The sequence below is a fragment of the Trichoderma asperellum genome, chromosome 6 (assembly GCF_020647865.1).
Source record: "Trichoderma asperellum chromosome 6, complete sequence".
Classification (NCBI taxonomy): domain Eukaryota; kingdom Fungi; phylum Ascomycota; class Sordariomycetes; order Hypocreales; family Hypocreaceae; genus Trichoderma; species Trichoderma asperellum.
Window position 1 is genome coordinate 1,712,948 of NC_089420.1, and position 18,065 is coordinate 1,731,012.

General features: G+C 50.7%; 6 protein-coding genes across 6 annotated transcripts; 4 read left to right on the forward strand and 2 right to left on the reverse strand.

The window, feature by feature from the left end:
- Positions 1 to 130: 130 nt before the first annotated feature.
- TrAFT101_010009 (uncharacterized protein) lies at positions 131 to 1,508 on the forward strand. The gene is made up of 2 exons (XM_024908042.2): positions 131 to 490; positions 615 to 1,508. The coding sequence occupies exons 1-2, from the start codon at positions 291 to 293 to the stop codon at positions 1,243 to 1,245; spliced, it is 831 nt and encodes a 276-aa protein (XP_024761056.2). The 5' UTR covers positions 131 to 290; the 3' UTR covers positions 1,246 to 1,508.
- Positions 1,311 to 4,006, reverse strand: TrAFT101_010010 (uncharacterized protein). The gene has a single exon (XM_024910594.2). It carries the CDS (start codon positions 3,889 to 3,891, stop codon positions 1,369 to 1,371), a length of 2,523 nt encoding a protein of 840 aa, XP_024761055.2. The 5' UTR covers positions 3,892 to 4,006; the 3' UTR covers positions 1,311 to 1,368.
- Positions 4,007 to 4,200: 194 nt separating this feature from the next.
- Positions 4,201 to 6,464, reverse strand: TrAFT101_010011 (uncharacterized protein). Its single transcript, XM_066128816.1, has 2 exons — positions 6,366 to 6,464; positions 4,201 to 6,311 (listed from the first exon to the last, which is right to left on the reverse strand). The coding sequence occupies exon 2, from the start codon at positions 6,135 to 6,137 to the stop codon at positions 4,311 to 4,313; it is 1,827 nt and encodes a 608-aa protein (XP_065984941.1). The 5' UTR covers positions 6,138 to 6,311; positions 6,366 to 6,464; the 3' UTR covers positions 4,201 to 4,310.
- Positions 6,465 to 7,532: 1,068 nt separating this feature from the next.
- On the forward strand, positions 7,533 to 11,718 carry TrAFT101_010012 (uncharacterized protein). The gene is made up of 7 exons (XM_024900030.2): positions 7,533 to 8,361; positions 8,472 to 8,848; positions 8,933 to 10,066; positions 10,124 to 10,456; positions 10,516 to 10,896; positions 10,964 to 11,074; positions 11,157 to 11,718. Exons 1-7 carry the CDS (start codon positions 8,151 to 8,153, stop codon positions 11,217 to 11,219), a joined length of 2,610 nt encoding a protein of 869 aa, XP_024761053.2. The 5' UTR covers positions 7,533 to 8,150; the 3' UTR covers positions 11,220 to 11,718.
- An 835-nt stretch (positions 11,719 to 12,553) lies between these two features.
- On the forward strand, positions 12,554 to 13,346 carry TrAFT101_010013 (uncharacterized protein; the record flags this gene model as incomplete). The annotated part of the gene is made up of 1 exon (XM_024908041.2): positions 12,554 to 13,346. The coding sequence occupies exon 1, from the start codon at positions 12,672 to 12,674 to the stop codon at positions 13,344 to 13,346; it is 675 nt and encodes a 224-aa protein (XP_024761052.1). The 5' UTR covers positions 12,554 to 12,671.
- Positions 13,347 to 14,755: 1,409 nt separating this feature from the next.
- Positions 14,756 to 16,828, forward strand: TrAFT101_010014 (uncharacterized protein). The gene is made up of 2 exons (XM_024900096.2): positions 14,756 to 15,363; positions 15,449 to 16,828. The coding sequence occupies exons 1-2, from the start codon at positions 15,062 to 15,064 to the stop codon at positions 16,656 to 16,658; spliced, it is 1,512 nt and encodes a 503-aa protein (XP_024761051.2). The 5' UTR covers positions 14,756 to 15,061; the 3' UTR covers positions 16,659 to 16,828.
- Positions 16,829 to 18,065: the final 1,237 nt, after the last annotated feature.

Sequence of the window (18,065 nt, forward strand, 5' to 3'; positions counted from 1 at the left end):
GGGGTAGGCCGAATAAGCACTCGGCGGCACGCATCCCGTAGCAGCCCCGCAAACTCGGCCCGTAGACCTCGGTATGTCTGGGGAAGCCCTGCATCAACCCCGGAACTTAAAGATCGAAGGAATCTCACTGGCATGGCACAGATAAAGTAGCGATTACTGGGTTCTTGTTTTTGTTTCCTGGCAGCGCAATTACCGTTCTTGAAAGATTTGGTTCTTATCATTTGTAGTATACACTGGCCGCTGTTACCCCCTAGCTTTTGTACAAAGATACATATATACACACACACACAATGTCGACTACAGATTCTCCCAGCGTCATCTCAGTCGAGTATCGCGGCCGCGTCGCCGTCATCACCATCGCAAACGAGAAGAAGCTCAATGCGCTCAACCAGGCGCAGTACTATGAGCTCTCGCAGGCGATGAGAGAAGTGGCCACGCACGATGAGGTCTATGTCACTGTCCTTCTCGGCAAGGGACGCTTCTTTTCCGCGTAGGTGATTTTCCTTTTTTCAACACTTTTTGTCTTATAACAGGGATATGCGTGAGAAACGATATCAAAAGAAAAGGTAGCTGGTTAGATGAAATGAGATGCTGAACAAAAAACGTATATACAGTGGCGCAGACGTCTCCATAGGCAGACCAAATCCCACCGACCCCAGCGAAGCCCGCAAGCAGCTCCTCCAGACCTTTGTCGCCTTCAACCTCAACATCACAGAGGCCTTTGCCGCGCACCCAAAGGTCCTCGTCGTGGGCCTCAACGGCCCCGTCGTGGGCCTCACCGCCGCAATCATCGCCCACGCCGACTTCATCTACTGCGCGCCGCACGCGTTCCTGCTCACGCCCTTTTCGTCAATAGGGCTCGTCGCCGAGGGGGGCTCGTCGCGCGCGCTCGTCACGAGGCTGGGCCCCGCGAGGGCCAACGAGGCGCTGATTATGAGTAAGCGGATTGCGAGCGCGGAGCTGGAGCGGTGCGGGTTTGTGAACAAGGTGTTTGAGGAGGTGAAGCAGGGTGAGGATGGCAAGTTTAGGGAGTTGGTGCTCAAGGAGGTGGATGAGAGGCTGGGGGAGCATCTTGTGGGGGATAGTTTGCTGGGCATCAAGAAGTTGATAAGGGGGCCGGAACAGAACATTGTAAACTTGAACAATTTCAACGAGGTGTTTGCTGGGCTGGAGAGGTTCATGACTGGCGTCCCGCAGGAGGAGTTTAGGAAGCTTGGGAGCGGCGAGAAGAGGCACAAGCTGTAATGCGGCAGGGGGGTCGTTGGACGGATTTTCTGCTCTTTTCTTGGTTTTCATGTAATTAATATTGTAGGCATGATGAAAATGTCTATAAAGTGGGAAAAAGCAATTCGCTATGTCTGTGTCTAATTATGCCAACAATCCAAATAGCAGACTCGTCCGGCCCCAGAAGCTCTTGGCCGCCTTGCCAACTTGCTGCCGCGAGGAATCCTCTAGGCCACTGCGCTCATAAACTGCATCTTCCAGTTTTTGAAACACTTGTGTTGTCTCTCCTGCCACATTTCCAATTGAGAGGCGTAGGAGTGAGATGTCGAACAGCCATTGAATGCAAAGATCTCGCAATTGCTCGTTGCTAGATGCCAAACCGTTTCTTTCCTTCTCTACGTCCTGATCCTTCTCACTGCCGTCTGGCTCTTCCTTTTCTCCAGCGGCATCCTTCTTTTCCCCATCATCTGCTTCTTGTTTCTCCTCCTCTTTTATTTCTGACCCTTTCTCTGTATCAACTTCTGGCCCTTTTACTTCTTCCCCATTTTCCTCTTTCGGCCCCTTCACCTCCTTAGTATTCTTCTCCACAGCCTTGTCCTCTTCCTTAAATTTAATGGTCTGCAATTCTTGGTCCCATGCCTCACACAATCGCTGGCTGACATGCTTCTTCAAAGCTGACATTGCGGCTGCGGTCCACAAATCAATGCCAGCATCTGACAAAGACAGCAGCAGGCTATGGAGAAACTGGAATGTCTCGGGGGACGGTTGACTTGGCAGTGCTGGGTCGCCTTCCCATAACGGCCTTCCAACTGCAACCCTCCCAGATAATCCGGTCATCACAAATTCGTCCACGGACGATGCTGATGTCGATACTATGATCGTTTGGTGAAGGGCAGGGACTATATCCAGACCAAAGTTTTTGAGGGTATCGCGCTGTGGGAGCTGCCGACGAATGTCACGCAAGACTCGAACCAAGTACATGGCGATATCACTGCTGCTGCTACTCTCGGATTTGCCGCCCCATAGCTGCTGAATTTCCTTCCCAAGCGAATCAAAGGATGCGTCAAGACTGGCATCCAGCTTTTGTTGTAGCATTTTCGGATCGTCCTTGCTCAGCAGCTGCTGTCTCGCCTCGATGGTCTCTTCATCTTCAATCTCCTCAAAGTCGTTATCCCAGCGCTGTTTCTCCAATTGCCCAACCACCTCCTTCACGTCGTCGATGATGTGGTACCAAGAAGAATAGCAGTTGAGCGCCTTGGACACAGCGTCGCTACGGCCGTAGAATCGTGACGCCACTTCTTGTAAAAATGGGCGAGCTCCGATAGCCAACGCATCCTCGTAGCCTTCTTCATCCCAAAGGCCTGGTAATTTCCCAGTCGCGCCATCCTTCCAGCTTTCCAGCGTGGCCTTCACCTCTGAGCCTACAAGACGAAGTTTGGAAACCTTTGCGTCCAAAACGGCAAGCATCTGCGCATTGATGCCTTTCCGTAAATCGTTTTGCATCTCTTCGGGATCGATACCTCGCACTTTGCTACCTTCGCGTATCCATAGTTGGAGAAGATTCGTCCGAAGTTCGGTTATGGATTTGAAATCGTGTATTGGCTCTAGAGTTTTCTTCAACCCATCAAGCAGCACTTGCTGGCCTTTTTCCATCCAGCTGTCAAACATCTCCCTTGCCTGCGCCCCATCGAGATCTTCATGACGAATGAACGGCGTGTAATATTGGATCTCTTCACCGCACCACCTCTCAAAAATGTCGAGTCGGAGCCCTTCCAGCTTCTGTAGTGAGGCATCTTCCAGGAGAGGCTTCTTTGTCAGGGCATTGAGCGCCTGCGAGAGTTTGTTTGGAACCAAAGCTTGCACGTCTAATAGAGTTTGTGCATACAGTCCCAGGCTTTGGATAACATCGTCCGGACTCCTTACTCGTCCATCTTCTTCCTCATAATCCAGAGCCACAGCGATGGCCTTGAACCTCACTTCCAAAAAGTGCCGCAAGGTATCCTTGGTTCCAGAGCTATTCGCAAGGCTGTGAGCAGCGAGAGCCTTTAACACGTCATCCCTATCAGAGTCGGGACCAGCTTTCTCCATGGTCTTCTCCAGAGTCGTCCTGAGCCGTCGACGCAAGCTATCCAGCTTCTTCTTGACAGCATCAGCAGCTTGCCGAGCCTCGTCGTTGGCAAACTCGTTCCCTAAGCTATTGACCAGGAGGCGGCTCAGCACCCACACCTTGGCTGCCAACACCAGCCTGTCGCCGATCCTGACACTCTCGTCCAGCTCCCCGCGACCTCTGAGCAGCCTGCCAACTAGTAGCAGACATCCATCCAGCAACTTCTTTCTAGCTGACTCGGCAACTTCTGATTTCTGCTCTTTGCGCACAAACTTGGCCAATCCAGCCACCTTTGTCGACACCACCGTCCTCCCGCACCGCCAGCCCATATTGCCCAGGAGCTCTTGTACGGCATCATTGTCGCTGCGCATCTGGACAATGGTGTCGGCCGTGCCGAGAAGGTCGCGGTAAGATCCGCCTACGCGCGTACGCAGGCGGCTTGCCTTGTCCTCGATCTCGACATGGAGGGCCTTGTGGATGGAGCGAATCTGGGGGAGCGTGTGGTTCGCGGAGAAGATCTGGTCGGAAGTGGTGAACTTGGTCGCATCGGGAGTGGCCATGGTGGCGAGGTCTGAGGGTCGAATATCACAGAATTGTCGTCATTGAAACGTGTAATGGCTATTCGTCAAGAGAATTGCAGTCTCTAGATTGCGTTCGCAGCTAGTGCTGAAGTGGTGTTTACAGGCCAAGTAGAGATGCTGTTGGCGGTTGACTAGGTGGGGCACAAGATGACAGCTTAGGTGCGCACCTTCAACACCGCTTGCATTACCCTGAAACCCTTACACTAGATGACGATTAAGGCATGGAGGCTTATGAGCCACCAGCAAAAAAGAATCTGAGAGAAATATGTATAATAATATTAATATGCAGCTAGCCTGAAATAAAATAATAATCACAATAAAAGTCACACTCCCGGGTAGATACAAGTTTATATGCCGAGATCCATGATTTATATATGCTATTAAACGCGGAGTATATTCTACAGCTTCGTACTCTTGATGACAGTAGCATTGATACCACTGACCTCTCCCCTGTATCCTCCCTTGGGCTCGCCGCCTTGCCACACCGGCTTCATGCTCTTCAGCTTCTTCTGCTTGGCCTCGAACTGCTTTCTTCTTCTGACTCTGGGGTTGCGGACGTCCTTGCTTCTTCTGGGCGCCAGACCCTTGTTCTTCTGGATGGCATATGTGATCTTTCGCTTGCCGTCCTCGCCAATCTCCTCTGTCTCTACCACTCTGTCGGCCTTGCTTGCGGCGGCGTAGGCGGCGTATCGGGCAGTCTTGTCCTCCTTCTTGGCCTTGGAAGCGTTCGCTACCATGTCGTAATACTCGTCCTCTTCATCGCGCACCGCATTGGCAGTCTTGGAATCTTCCTCGTCGCTGTCCTCGCCGAGGTTCGCGCCAAGCTTAGAATCTCTCTTGCCTCGCTTTTCAGCCTCAGCCAGGAGACGTGCTTGGCGGTCTCGTAAGCGCTCGCGGTGAGGGATATCCATATCACCACCAGCATCGCGACCAGCACCAGCCCGGCGATTGGCTTTCTGCACGATTTGCGATGTGTAAAACTTCAAGCTCTTCTTGCGCGCCGCCTTGTCAGCTGCTGCGCGAGCGTCCAAAGCCTCCTCCTCACCAAAGTCCGAGCTATCGTCATCTTGAGCGTGGCTTGTCTGATCCTTCTTCTTTGCTTTTGGCTTTGTATTGATGGGCAAGTCATAAAGATCAGCAACTGTCTCTTCGATTGCCTTTGCCTTTGCCAGCTTCTTGGCCTTCTTCGCCGCAGCAGCGGCATCCTCCTTCGCCTTCTTCGCCTTCTTCTTAGTCTGGACGGCTGATTCACCTCCATTCAACTGAAGAATAGAGTCAACATCGGGTGCCAATGACTCCTCAGATGTCTTGAGGGATCGCATGTCTTTGACCCGCTCCCATGCCTCGCGGCATTGGATCAGAGTTTCCATCACATCGTGTTCACGCAGCTCGGCAGGATCGATGGTTCTTTGTGCCTTGGCAGCATCACGAGCTGGTGATGTTAGGATGGCCAAGTAGCTGGCTAGCGAGGCAACATAGCATCCAAGCACCCAGTACTTGATGGCAGCTAGAGACTTGGGGGCGGAGATTTTGGCGTCTGTCCGCAGTATATCCAGCTGTGGTTGCAACTCTTGGAAATCTTTGACGAGATAGTCAAATTCAGGGTATCGAGCAGATAGCAGCTTCAGGCGCTCTTCGGTGCTCATGTCATCGGTCACCTCGACCTCTTTGAGGACTTCAGTCACTGTTTCTGCGCCTTCCTTTTCTTCTTGTTCGCCTGTTAGCCACTCATCGCCGTCGAAGATGAAATCTTCCTCGGCCATCTTAGCCAACTTCTTTTGCTGTATTCTCTTCGCCTCAGTTTCTTCTTCCAAAGCATCCGCCTCTGTTTCGATGTTGTCCGCATTGTAGTACTCCTTCTTAGATGCACCCCACCATCCCTCCTCCTCGCCTTCTTCTCCATTGGCTTTATCTGCTTCATCTTCTGAATCGTCTTGGGTGGCCTTTCGTTTTGATTTACTCGGCCGGGCCTTGTTGTTTGAATCTGCGTCGTCGTAACCAAAGACCTCTTCGTCTGAAAAGTCGATTTCTTCGTCTTCTTTTCTCCTGCGCTTCATGTTGGGTTCATCATCGAGCATGATTGTATCCCGGTTCATGAAGAATTCGTCCTCTGAATTGGCCACATCCTCGTATGTAGAGATTTTGAGACGAGCGTCCGCAGGGTCCAGTTCCTTTCGCCCACTGGGCTCGGCGGCGTGCCGAGAGGCCTTTCTCTTCTTTACCATGGCGGAATTTGTGTGGTTTTCCGAATTAGATTGTTGGATTCGCGCGATTGTATGAACAAAAAAAATACAACAAGTTGGTCGACTGAGTTGGGAGCGTCGACTGAACAAAGTTGCTTGAGACGGGTCGCTATGGCGCTCTATGGCTTGGAACTTTTCGATGGAGCATGAAATTTTCTGGCCGATAAGATAAGCACATTTTAGTCCACTCTTGGGACGTGGTGCATGTACCTTGAGCTCCACGCCGGAAATAAGTGCGTCCACCACTGTGCTAGCGCTCGCTTTGCTTGTGTGAATGGAGCCGTTGAGATGACCGCCGCATCCGCCAAGAGAAAATGCAGCATCTGCTTGGATATACATATGATAACCCACATCAAGACAAAAGACATTCTTATTCCCATAGAATTACTGGAGGTCGAACCCAAACTAGCCTGCGGGTGTTTACTGTGCACATTGCCGCATATGGCCTGCAGTTTCTCGTACTTTTGTGCCAATGCTACGTAATGCCACCTCTTTGGGCTGCTAACGAGAGTGGCTGGTAGCACAATGCTGCGAATCGTGATCACTTGCAGAGGGAATGGCTGCGATAGCAAGCAACTAAAGCTATGACGGCAATAGTCTTAGACAACCATCCATAATCCTACATAATTTCATTAGGGGCAAAAGAAAAAAAAAAAAAAAAAAAAAAAAAAAAAAAACCTCGCAGCACTTTGGGCTTTCTTGACGAGTGTTGATATCCAAAATTGCCTCGGTGGCATGTTTGCAAGTCCTAGGCCTACGGTATGCATCAGATATGCTTATTTGGCTTAGGCAAGGAGCGAGTGCGCTCTGCCGCGCTTTCCAGCTAAAAAATGATGGAGATCGCCCGCAGTTGCTCGTGTGATGGGCACTAGGCCAGTCTCTTGATCTCGTGTAGATGACCAAGCGGCTATCAAAAAACTAGAGGCTGGGCAAAATGATCGGCACATGTCGGATGATACGTCGATAAGACAACCTGCATGCCTAGTCATTAACCTGCTTTGCAGTGCCAATCTTATCGCCTTGGTGTATACTCCGTAATATGCGTGTATTCAGTTTCTTTTGATGCGCGCCTGAATACTGTAGACTACAGGGGCCTTGCTCAGCGCGCACACCCTCTTCTCCAGGGCCAATCAAGTGCGTGTTGCGCAACTGCAAGGCTACTCGCCAATGATTCATGCTGGATGATGGAATGCCAAGGGCCCTGCATGGACGCTGCAGCCCATCCGATGCTTTTCGGGGACCCTTTGATGCAATACCATCTCATCTCATACCCTGTGGCATCACCGCGGTTCTGGCTTCCGAATTACCGAGTCGGCTACGGCGCATGTTTGCTGAGAGCGACAGAGACCAGGCAGCAAGTCGCATGGAGTCTCTTTGCTGGTTATTGCAACTCGTCTGCATGCACGAAAGCTCCATTTTGGCTGGATCCCGTCCGCCACTTGTCGTCATGGCTTGACTCGACCGCCATCAAAGCGGCTCACCTGACGGCTCCCGGCCTATAACGCGCTGTGCGGTGCCTAATGCATAGGAAGCCTTCAGTGGCTATACCAGGTCAGACGCTGAGGCTAGTGCTAGCCCCAGGCGACCCCAGACTCGGGACTAGAGCTAGGCAATGCACGCTGAGACGTGCAGGTTGCAACGCTCAGCCTTGCGAACGCCATGAAGCTTTCATTTCGTCCCCCTTTTTGCTAGTCTGCTATTAGTCTACAGCCATCTATTCACTTTCCAACGTGGCTTTGGCTACTGCCAACAGCAGCCCTTCATTTTCTCCATCCTCCTTGCCGGGCAAAAGCACAAGTCCCTGCGCCATCACCGAGCCAAAGCCGATCCGAGGCCCCAAATGACCTGTCTGATGCTAATGCATACCACCCTGATAGCCCACACCCCCATCGAAGCTTACCACATCCAGAATCCCTTCATCATATAACACTTCCTCCTCCTTAGCAACCATCCGCCACCTCTATCCTAGAGCTTCTCTTCACATCGCCCACCGCAATGGCCGAACGAGACGGCTACGGCTCGATGTCGCAGCCGACCTCTCCCCGTCTCTCTCGCCGGCCAGTTGCCATGCGTCGCCAGAACTCGGCCAACGAGCCCGACGAGCGCGCTCCACTACTCTTAAACACCTCTCGATCACGTATTCGAATCCACGGCGGGGCTGCTTCACCACGCCGTCCAAATTTATCCCGCGATCAGAGCCACTCAGGTATGGAAGAAGAAACGCAGCGGCCACCCCTCCTTTGGGCCCCTGGAAAATCCGAGTTTTCTTGTGCTTTGAAATCAGCATCAGCTAACAACGTTCGACGACGACTGTAGATAGCATCCCGGGCACTCGACACCATAGCCGTCGCTCTTCTTGGGGGCAGCGCCTAGTCAATGCGTTCTCTGAGCGATCCATGTCAGAGTCCAAGGGCTCCATCTTCCCCGACGAGCGAGTATGGTACGATCAGTTTACAAGCACCGATTGGGTGCACGATACGATAGCCGACTCCTATCGCGTGAAAGCGCTCCGCAGCAGAAAGGATTTCTGGGGTCGAATCCTGACGACCATTGATGGGAGCCAGGGTTGGATTCTCAGTGCTCTTTGCGGCTTTGTTATTGCCCTGATAGCGTATACAGTCGATGTAGCAGAGTCTGTTGTGTTTGATTTCAAGGACGGTTATTGTGCAAAAGCCTGGTATTTTGATGAAAAGGTGGGTGCAAGCAGAATTTTTGTCTTCTTTTTACCATTTGGTAGCTGTCTTGGCCTTGAAATTCTTGACTGACATGACGTCTAGAGATGCTGTCCTAGAGGACGCACCGACTGCGAGGACTGGAAGACATGGTCTCAAGCACTGAATTATCACCCCTTTGGAGAAAAGTGGACGGATTTCCTCATCTATGTCGGAGGCGTCGTTCTCTTTGCTTGCGCCTCTTGCTGGGTGGCCCTGTGGACAAAGACTGTTGTTCCCTCAGCCTATCGTTTGACCACCTTGGACGAAAATCTTGCTGCTGAGAGCGCCCATCCCGTGCCAGATGAAGGCCCTGGCGATGATAGTGCAAGCCCTCGACAGGTGATTGATAGCAAACCGGACAATCCGCCCATGGTTTACTACTCAGCAGCAGGCAGCGGTGTCGCCGAAGTTCGAGTCATCCTCAGCGGCTTTGTTCTTCACGGTTTCCTCGGCCTGAGGACGTTAATTTTCAAGATGGTCTCGCTAATTTTGAGTGTGTCTTCGGGATTAAGCATTGGCAAAGAGGGCCCATTCGTTCACATGGCCACTTGTGTTGGCAATATCGCGTGCCGTCTCTTTGCAAAGTACGATCGTAATGATGCCAAGAGACGTGAAGTTCTCTCTGCTGCTGCCGCGGCTGGCGTAGCCGTGGCTTTCGGCGCGCCTCTAGGAGGAGTGCTGTTTGGCCTGGAAGAAGTATCGTACTTTTTCCCGGCCAAAACGCTGTTTCGGACATTTTTCGCCTGTATCGTTGCATCACTTTCTCTAAAGTTCTTGAATCCGTATGGTACCCACAAGATTGTCATGTTTGAGATTCGGTACCTGATCGATTGGGAGTACTTTGAACTGGGATCTTTCATCTTTGTCGGCATTGTCGGAGGCGCCATGGGAGCTCTCTTCATCAAAGCATCCAAGTATTGGGCACAATCATTCCGTCGGATTAGGGTTATCAAGGCGTATCCAATGCTGGAGGTGTTTCTCGTGGCTGTTGTAACAGGTCTCATGAGCTATTGGAATCCATTAACCAAAGTAACAGTCCAAAAACTTCTTCTCAACCTGGCTTCTCCGTGCGACCGCACTAAGAGCGACAGCCTGGGGCTTTGCCCGAGGTCAATCGATGACATACCCTTGATTTTGTCGACGCTTATCATGGCCTTCTTGATCAAGGGGTTCTTGACCGTCATTGCATTTGGAATTGTATGTATCCGTACCGCCTTTAAGAGCTTGAAAACGAACATTCTAACAATTGAACAGAAAGTTCCTGCCGGAATATATATCCCATCAATGGTTGTCGGTGGTTTGATGGGGCGGATTGTGGGACACCTCGCGCAGTGGTTAGTGCTTGCCACGCCCAACTGGAGTGTTTGGGGTGGTTGTGCAACCGCAGCGGATGGAACGTGTATCCAGCCCGGAGTTTATGGCCTCATTGCCGCCGGTGCAACCATGTGTGGCGTAACACGGTTGTCAGTGACTTTGGCTGTTATTCTATTCGAGCTCACTGGCAGTCTTGACTACGTTCTGCCCTTCTCCCTGTCGATTCTTGTGGCCAAATGGACGGCGGATGCCATTGAGCCAAACAGCATCTACGTAAGTGAAACACGGCGAGGCGACTAACAGAAAGCAATTCAACTAATCCTATATAATAGGACCTTCTTACGAACATGAATGCGTACCCATTCCTGGATAATAAGCATAAGCCTATTTTCAGCGGCGACTTGACGGATCTGGTCCGTCGACTACGGAGAGAACGAATTATAGATATTACAAATTCGCCGTTGGTCCCTGCTTCAAGTCTGCGCAGCAAGCTGGAGATCCTTCATCGCCATGGCGAACTGGATGGCGGCTTGCCAATCCTGAGAGAAGACGTCTTGGTGGGGCTTATACCTGCTCCGGATCTTCAATATGCCCTGGACCAGCTGCAAGATGAAGGCTCAAACCTTTGCTTGATGGACCAGGTTCCAAGCCTTGATGAAGATGAAGACATTAATGGGCCCGATCCCACAGATTTTACCCAATATATTGATCCAGTAAGCATTCATTGATAATTCTCGATGGCAAGGAAACGAGGTGGAGACTTTTGCTAACGACATACAGGCACCCGTTGCACTGGATATTCGATCGCCGATAGATTTGGCGTGGGAATGTTTTGTTAAGCTAGGTTTACGGTACATTTGCGTCTTGAGGGACGGCAAATATGCTGGAATGGTAAGTGGTGGCTATTCTACCCCTCCCAAAGTTTCAATCGTCGTGCCAGATGCCACAGTGCTGATCATGTCTTGCGTTGTAGATCCATAAAAAGACATTCGTTAAATACACTCGAGAATTAGAAGACGAGCAAGGTGGCCATTAAGAGAAGTGGCCTCCAATGTGGATGTTTGCAGCGCGCTACGGAGCGGCTAGACATTGTAAAGCAGAGAGGCAATGGTTTGCACATTCAGAGTTGAAAGAGTTAGACTCGTTGGGTATTGCGGTGATTTTAGTTTTGCATACACTTGGCGCATTTGGCTTGGGCCTGTGACCGACTTGGACAACGTTGGTTTACACCTTTTGGGTTTGGTTTTATTCTTCACGCAGACGCAGAAAGATTGTCGGCTCGCATTATTACTTTGGCGGATTACTGCATGCTATAAACATGGCAACAGAATTTTCCTTGTTTTTCTTTTCGTGTTTCTTGAAGCGCATGGAAGCATCGTCTCTGCACAGCTGTGTTTGCCCCGAGTTTTAGGTGGCGATATATTTTGGGAATCAGATTGATAAAATGGCACTATGGATTTTTTGCTTAAAGAGTCAACACACATGTCTTTTTTATTCGTGATTCAAGCTGTTACTCATATTAACATCATTGCGCGCTTATCTTACGTTACTATGATCACGTATACTTTAGCATTAAACATTACTACTACCTAGTAGGTAGTACCTAGTAGTAGTTACAGCGTAGTGCACAGATTCTGCAGAAGAGTAATAAGGAAACAGTACTCATGGTACTCCTTACGACTTTTTTGACGCAAGATACAACAGCTAAGATGTAATTGACTCAGGGAAGTGTTATTCAACGCTTTCAGATTCGTTATCCAGCAACTTAGACGTGGCTTGACGAGAGGCCTAGTCCACACAGAAGAATATTAAAAAGTGTATAATACTTAGAGAGTAAAAGAAATAGAAGCAGTAGAGGCAGTAGAAATACCTGGCAGTACAATACTACTAGGTTGTTTATTCGCAACACCTACAACTGGGGCGCTGAATTACGAATTCCATGCATTGGGTAACAATTTCTTATGCTATTAGGGACGAACTGACTTAAACTACCATCACGGTATATAAAAGCCTGCGAGCGCCTATAAAGTAAAAAGATTCATCGACATTTAGGTAAAATTCAACTGCCTGCAAGCTGGCGATGTTAAGGTAAAGTAGCAAAAGTTATATCGCACAGACAAAACTCTCTCCCATTTTAAGTTCATACATTTGGTTCAAAGTAGTGGAAAACATTAGATTGTAGATTCCTCCACTCACATTTCAAATGACCCATTCTTGGTGTAAATCGCCAAAGTACTTTCTCAAGCTCCTTAGCCACGAAGTGTATACTCTTTATACACAGATCCACGCCTCATCCAACCCCACTGTTGATAAAATTTATTGCCATCTGATGCTATTTGATGGCAAAATAAGCAATTTATAACCTCCCATGCAGCTTTGCTCACCTCTCTTTCTTTCTAAGCAGTCTCTTCGGTCAAAATACTCTCTCTCTCTCTGCTGTCAAGCCTTCAACATCAAGACGAACGAACACCAAAACCAACACAGCGGAATGTATTCATACTCCAGATGTGGACATCAAGATGAACGCGACGCCTCTGTTCCTGGCCGCCATTATCGCCCAACTTGGGACGTGCTTTGCCGCAGCATTCCAAAAGACCAGCTCCTCGCCTACAACTCCACCAAAGGCATCCTGCAAATCCAAGAGCAAGAACCCGGCAGCGAAGAGAGAAAGGTAGATGACGGCAGCATCGTCTTGTGCATCAGCGGTCGGTGCCGACGGCCTGGAGTCCGCGGCGCTCGAGCCGGCTGGGGCATCTACTTCGGCCCTGGATCTCCCCACAACGCGAGCGGTCCCCTGGATCCTGATCTTCCGCAGACGGAGACTAGGGCCGAGATCGAGGCACTATCACGGGCCATGAGGGTCGTAAAGGACACAATCATCTCTGACGGATTTCACCCTCGAAGGTGTTTCATCAAGACGCACTCGCTGTATATCCAGCAGGTGTTTCCAGGCCTCGTCCGCCGCTGGGCCGCAGCCGCTGGGAGGAACATCTATGGAGAGAAGGTGATGTACTTCCAGCTGCTCATGGATATTGAGAGTTTGATGCGAGACGTGGGCAATACGGGTGAAGATGAAGAAGGGGGTACGAATGTCTTGATTTGGTGCGCCGCGACAGAGGAGAATCGGGAGGCGGATGAGCTCGCGGTCCTAGCCATTCTCTAGGCCGAATGAAGGGGGGCTATGTGGAAAAGAGATGGCAGATGTTAGTTTGAATATAAAGATGCTTTATAGTTGCTGTTCATGTACATCGTGTTCATGTACATCATTCGTTTGGGGTAAGGGGGTAAGGCTACCAAGGGACAAGAAAAAAAAAAAATTACATGTTCAATACTACTAGTAATAATAATGATAGTAACAATTAATAAATGATGTCAATTTAGATAAAAGAAATTGTACATGTACGTCTCAGATGAATGGTAGCTGACTGTATGCGTGGGTATTAGTAACAACACCAAAGTTCAACACGAACATGGTACAATTTCCGTGGAGACTCATGCAAGGCCGGAAGCCGGGAGAGCGCCGATGCCAACGTTGAAAAGAGCCCCCGGAAGAAGCAGCAGCGAGGCCGGACCGGCAGCAGAAATGGCACGGTTAGTAATGCAACAAAGAAAAACAAATAAAACGAGGGGGGACCTGATCCAACCACTGCCGGCAGCTTACAAAATAGGCAGATTTGCTTGTTTCTTTCCTGTTCGGGTGCCGCAAGATGCCATATGTGACTGCGTGTGCCTGTCGCATCTCCAAAATGCCAAACTTACACTCCATTGCCTTATCTTGGATCACTTGCACTACTCTGCATTCCGTATAGTAAGCCGAGCGAGTACGCGCCCCTCACTCTCACTTACCCTCTGCCACTTATACTACTGAGGCTGCTAGTAGTCATAATACTAGTTAGTAGTAGTAGTAGTAGCAGCACTGGGGAAGAGAGCCCCACGTGGGGATGTTTCGCTACACGTCCGATCCGCCGGGGCCAACTGAAAACGTAAGACAAATGGGCTTCTCGTGCATGCGTTGAGACGGTCAGGTGCACCGCTTAAAGGGTAAGGGGAATGCGAGAGATTGACCAATTGGCCAGAGAGGGGGCCGAGGTCGGGGAGGAGGAGATGAGGGAAGATGGACAGCAATTGCAATTTGATGGTAGGTACCTAGTAGTCGTATCTGCTTCTTGATGAATTAGTGTCTTCTAGTGTATAAGAGCGTCTGAATCCGCTGCTTCTAGATGATCACAGGAACGCGTTTGAGGCAAGCCACGACGGCGCAGGAACAATTAACCGAGGGCGACAGCACGATGAGATTAGGTCCCCTGCCCGACTGGGCCATCTCGTCGTGCAATTGCGTCGAAGAAAAGCTTCATTGATCCAATAACGTAAACAGGGCAGATCCGCCCCAGCCACCAAAGGGCGCACCGGCTCCAGGACCGGCTCCCCCGATTCCGGCTCGGGACCGGTCCAGCAGCAGCAGCAGCAGCGACAGCAGCGGCCTTCAGTGGACGCCGCAGCGCCATCAGGGCCCGTCATGGTGCTCTAGCGCCCCCAGAGCTGCCTCGTGTTAGCAATGCTTCCCCCGCATTGCGCGCCCCGCAGATAAGCCGCCGCCATCCGTTGATATAAAGCACCGGGTCGCACGCACCACGCAGCTGGACAGCGAGCCTGTTGACGACACTGCTATTCCCTCTTTTTTTCTCGTCTCTTTGCCTTCTCGTGTGACAGCCGGTGAGGGGAAGCGCGTCAAGCATCTCCAATTGGCCCCCAATTAGGTAATAGAAGAGAGAAAAGGAGCAAGGCCAGCTGCGCTTCAAGCCGACGCTACGCAGCCGCGATACATAACAGAAACTCACAAACGGTCCCCCGGCAGAGCATATAAAGACGGCCGTCAAGATGCCTGCCCTCCGTGCCGCCCAGGCATTGCGCCCTGCCATCCGCTCCCTCCACGCCTCCTCCCTCAACTCTGCCCGCTGCTTCTCCAACGCCTCCATCAGAATGGCGTCCACCAAGGCCTTCATCCAGGGCGAGCCCGAGGCTCCTGTGCTCAAGTCCAGCATCCCTGGGCCCCAGAGTGCAAAGAGGATTGCCGAGCTGAGCGAGGTCTTTGATACTCGCAGCATCAACATGATGACCGACTTCACCAAGAGCATTGGCAACTACATTGCCGACCCCGATGGCAACTACCTCCTCGACGTGTAAGTGCACTAGTTGACGAGCAGCAGCGTGGTTTGCGTGGTTCTTGGGTGCTAATTCGATGTCATTGGGATTGGATCTATATAGCTACGCCCAGATTGCCTCCATCCCCGTTGGCTACAACAACCCCGCGCTGGCCAAGGCCGCATCCACTCCCGAGATGGTCAACGCCATCATCAACCGCCCGGCTCTGGGCAACTTCCCCTCCCACGACTACGCCGAGATCCTCAAGACCGGCATCCTCAAGGTCGCGCCCAAGGGCCTCAACAATGTCTTCACCGCCATGGCGGGCTCTGACGCCAACGAGACTGCCTTCAAGGCCGCCTTCATCTACCGACGACAGCTCGAGCGTGGCGGCCCGGATGTCGAGTTTACCCAGGAGGAGCTCGACTCGGCCATGAACAACCAGTCGCCCGGCTCTTCCTCGCTCTCCATCCTGTCCTTCAAGACGGCCTTCCACGGCCGCCTGTTCGGCACTCTGTCCACCACGCGCTCCAAGCCGATCCACAAGGTCGACATCCCCGCCTTCGACTGGCCGCAGGCGACCTTCCCCAAGCTCAAGTACCCTCTCGACCAGCACGCCGAGGAGAACGCCAAGATCGAGCAGGCCAGCCTCGACGAGGTCGAGCACCTGATCAAGACGTGGCACATCCCCCCCGCGGCCGTCATCGTCGAGCCCATCCAGAGCGAGGGCGGCGACAACCACGCCTCGCCCAACTTCTTCCGCGGCCTGCGCGAGCTGACCAAGAAGCACAACGTGCTCCTCATCGTCGACGAAGTCCAGACGGGCGTCGGCGCCACCGGCAAGTTCTGGGCCCACGACCACTGGAACCTGCAGGACCCCCCGGACATTGTCACCTTCTCCAAGAAGGCCCAGGCCGCCGGTTTCTACTACGGCAACCCGGCCCTGCGGCCCAACAAGCCCTACCGCCAGTTCAACACCTGGATGGGCGACCCCGTCCGCGCCCTGCTCTTCCGCGCCATCATTGGCGAGATTGAGCGCCTCGACCTCGTCAACCACACCGCCAAGATTGGCGACTACCTCTACTCCAAGCTCGAGGGCCTGCAGAAGAAGTACCCCGAGCACTTCAAGGACCTCCGCGGCAAGGGCCAGGGCACCTTTATCGCCTTCGACAACCCCAAGCGCGACCAGTTCCTTGCCAAGGCCAAGGAGTTTGGCATCAACATTGGCGGCAGTGGCGCCAGCGCCGTGCGTCTGCGTCCCATGCTGACCTTCCAGGAGCACCACGCGGATATCTTGGTTGATGCCCTGGAGAAGATTGTTAAGGCTTTGTAAGGAACAGCTGGAAAAAAAAAAAGTAAATGCAATAAAGAACGAACGAAAGGAATAGTTAAAAAAAAAATAATGAAGAATATGAGATATCTTAGCGACTTGCTTTAAATAAATAAAAAACGAAGATGTAAAAATAAATAAATAACGTGAATAAAAACAAACATATATGGCGTTCATCCGTATTATTTCCTACATGGTTCCAAAGAAAAGGCACACTGAAAAGATGTGCAGCAGTTGGTTATATTTACCTATATTCTTTTGTCATATATATTTACCTATATTCCCATTTCAAACAGAGGTTTGCCATTTATCTCAAGATGGGGGAACTCTTATCATGTAAACTCAACGTGTAAGTACTTGCGAGAATGAAAATTGAACTATCCCAGAACAATCATGGCTGAGAATACAGCAACACTACACTCATGCTTCTCATTGCACAGAGCATTGCTAGTAGCTATTTACTATTTATGTATGTAATAGATGTAATATAGCACAGATCAGGCCGCCATGGTATTAATACCGCTACTACTAGACACTACTACTTACTTCAATATGCCAACCCAGTTTATTGGTCCCCTGCTTGCAATATCGACATCAGTATCAGATATATTAACGCTGCCTATTTTTAGAATCCAATCCAACTACCTACATTTGGCGTTAATTTGTGCTCGGCGCATAGGTACCTACCTAGTTCCTAATAAAGGCAGTACTACAACGAATCGCAAACTTGACCCCCTTGTTTGTGTTGCAGCACCAATGAAACCCCACGTCATATGGAAAGACACCCATGGCCTGTTTTGTTTTCCGTGCAATCATAGCGCGGGGATATTTCGTCATCCCTGAGAAGAGGCTTGAAACCTATTCGTTACCACATAATGAATGCTTTCGTACCGTACACCCGCATATATATATACACACAGTTATAAATATTGCTAGGGGTATACCAAGTTCTGGAGATGGTGAATCTGGGTATCAAGTATAGCACTCCACTGTGAGCCAAATGCTACTTTCTTTGCCCCGGAAAACGCATCTATAAATAAACAGTGCTATCTAAGCAAAATGCCTACCTACTGGTACTAATCGTACAGCCCTTGGATCCCTTTATACCAGATGCCAAAACAACGACTCAAATCGTTGAACGCCATATGGCACACAAATGTTGGCTACCTATGAAAAGTATGGATGAAATGCCGTTCAACAGCACCTCAATCTATCTACCCGTGCGATGCAAAAAGAAAATAAAGGCGGAAGAGGTGAAGAAAATGGGAGAAGTGAAAGAAGCGGGAAGATGGTGCCACCCCGCTTCGAGACCATGTCATTCATGATTACCTAGCTCGTTTCGTTTCTCAAACCTAGATTCTTGACTTTCATTCAATCCATGCACATACATGTTTCCAAATATCAAAAGGC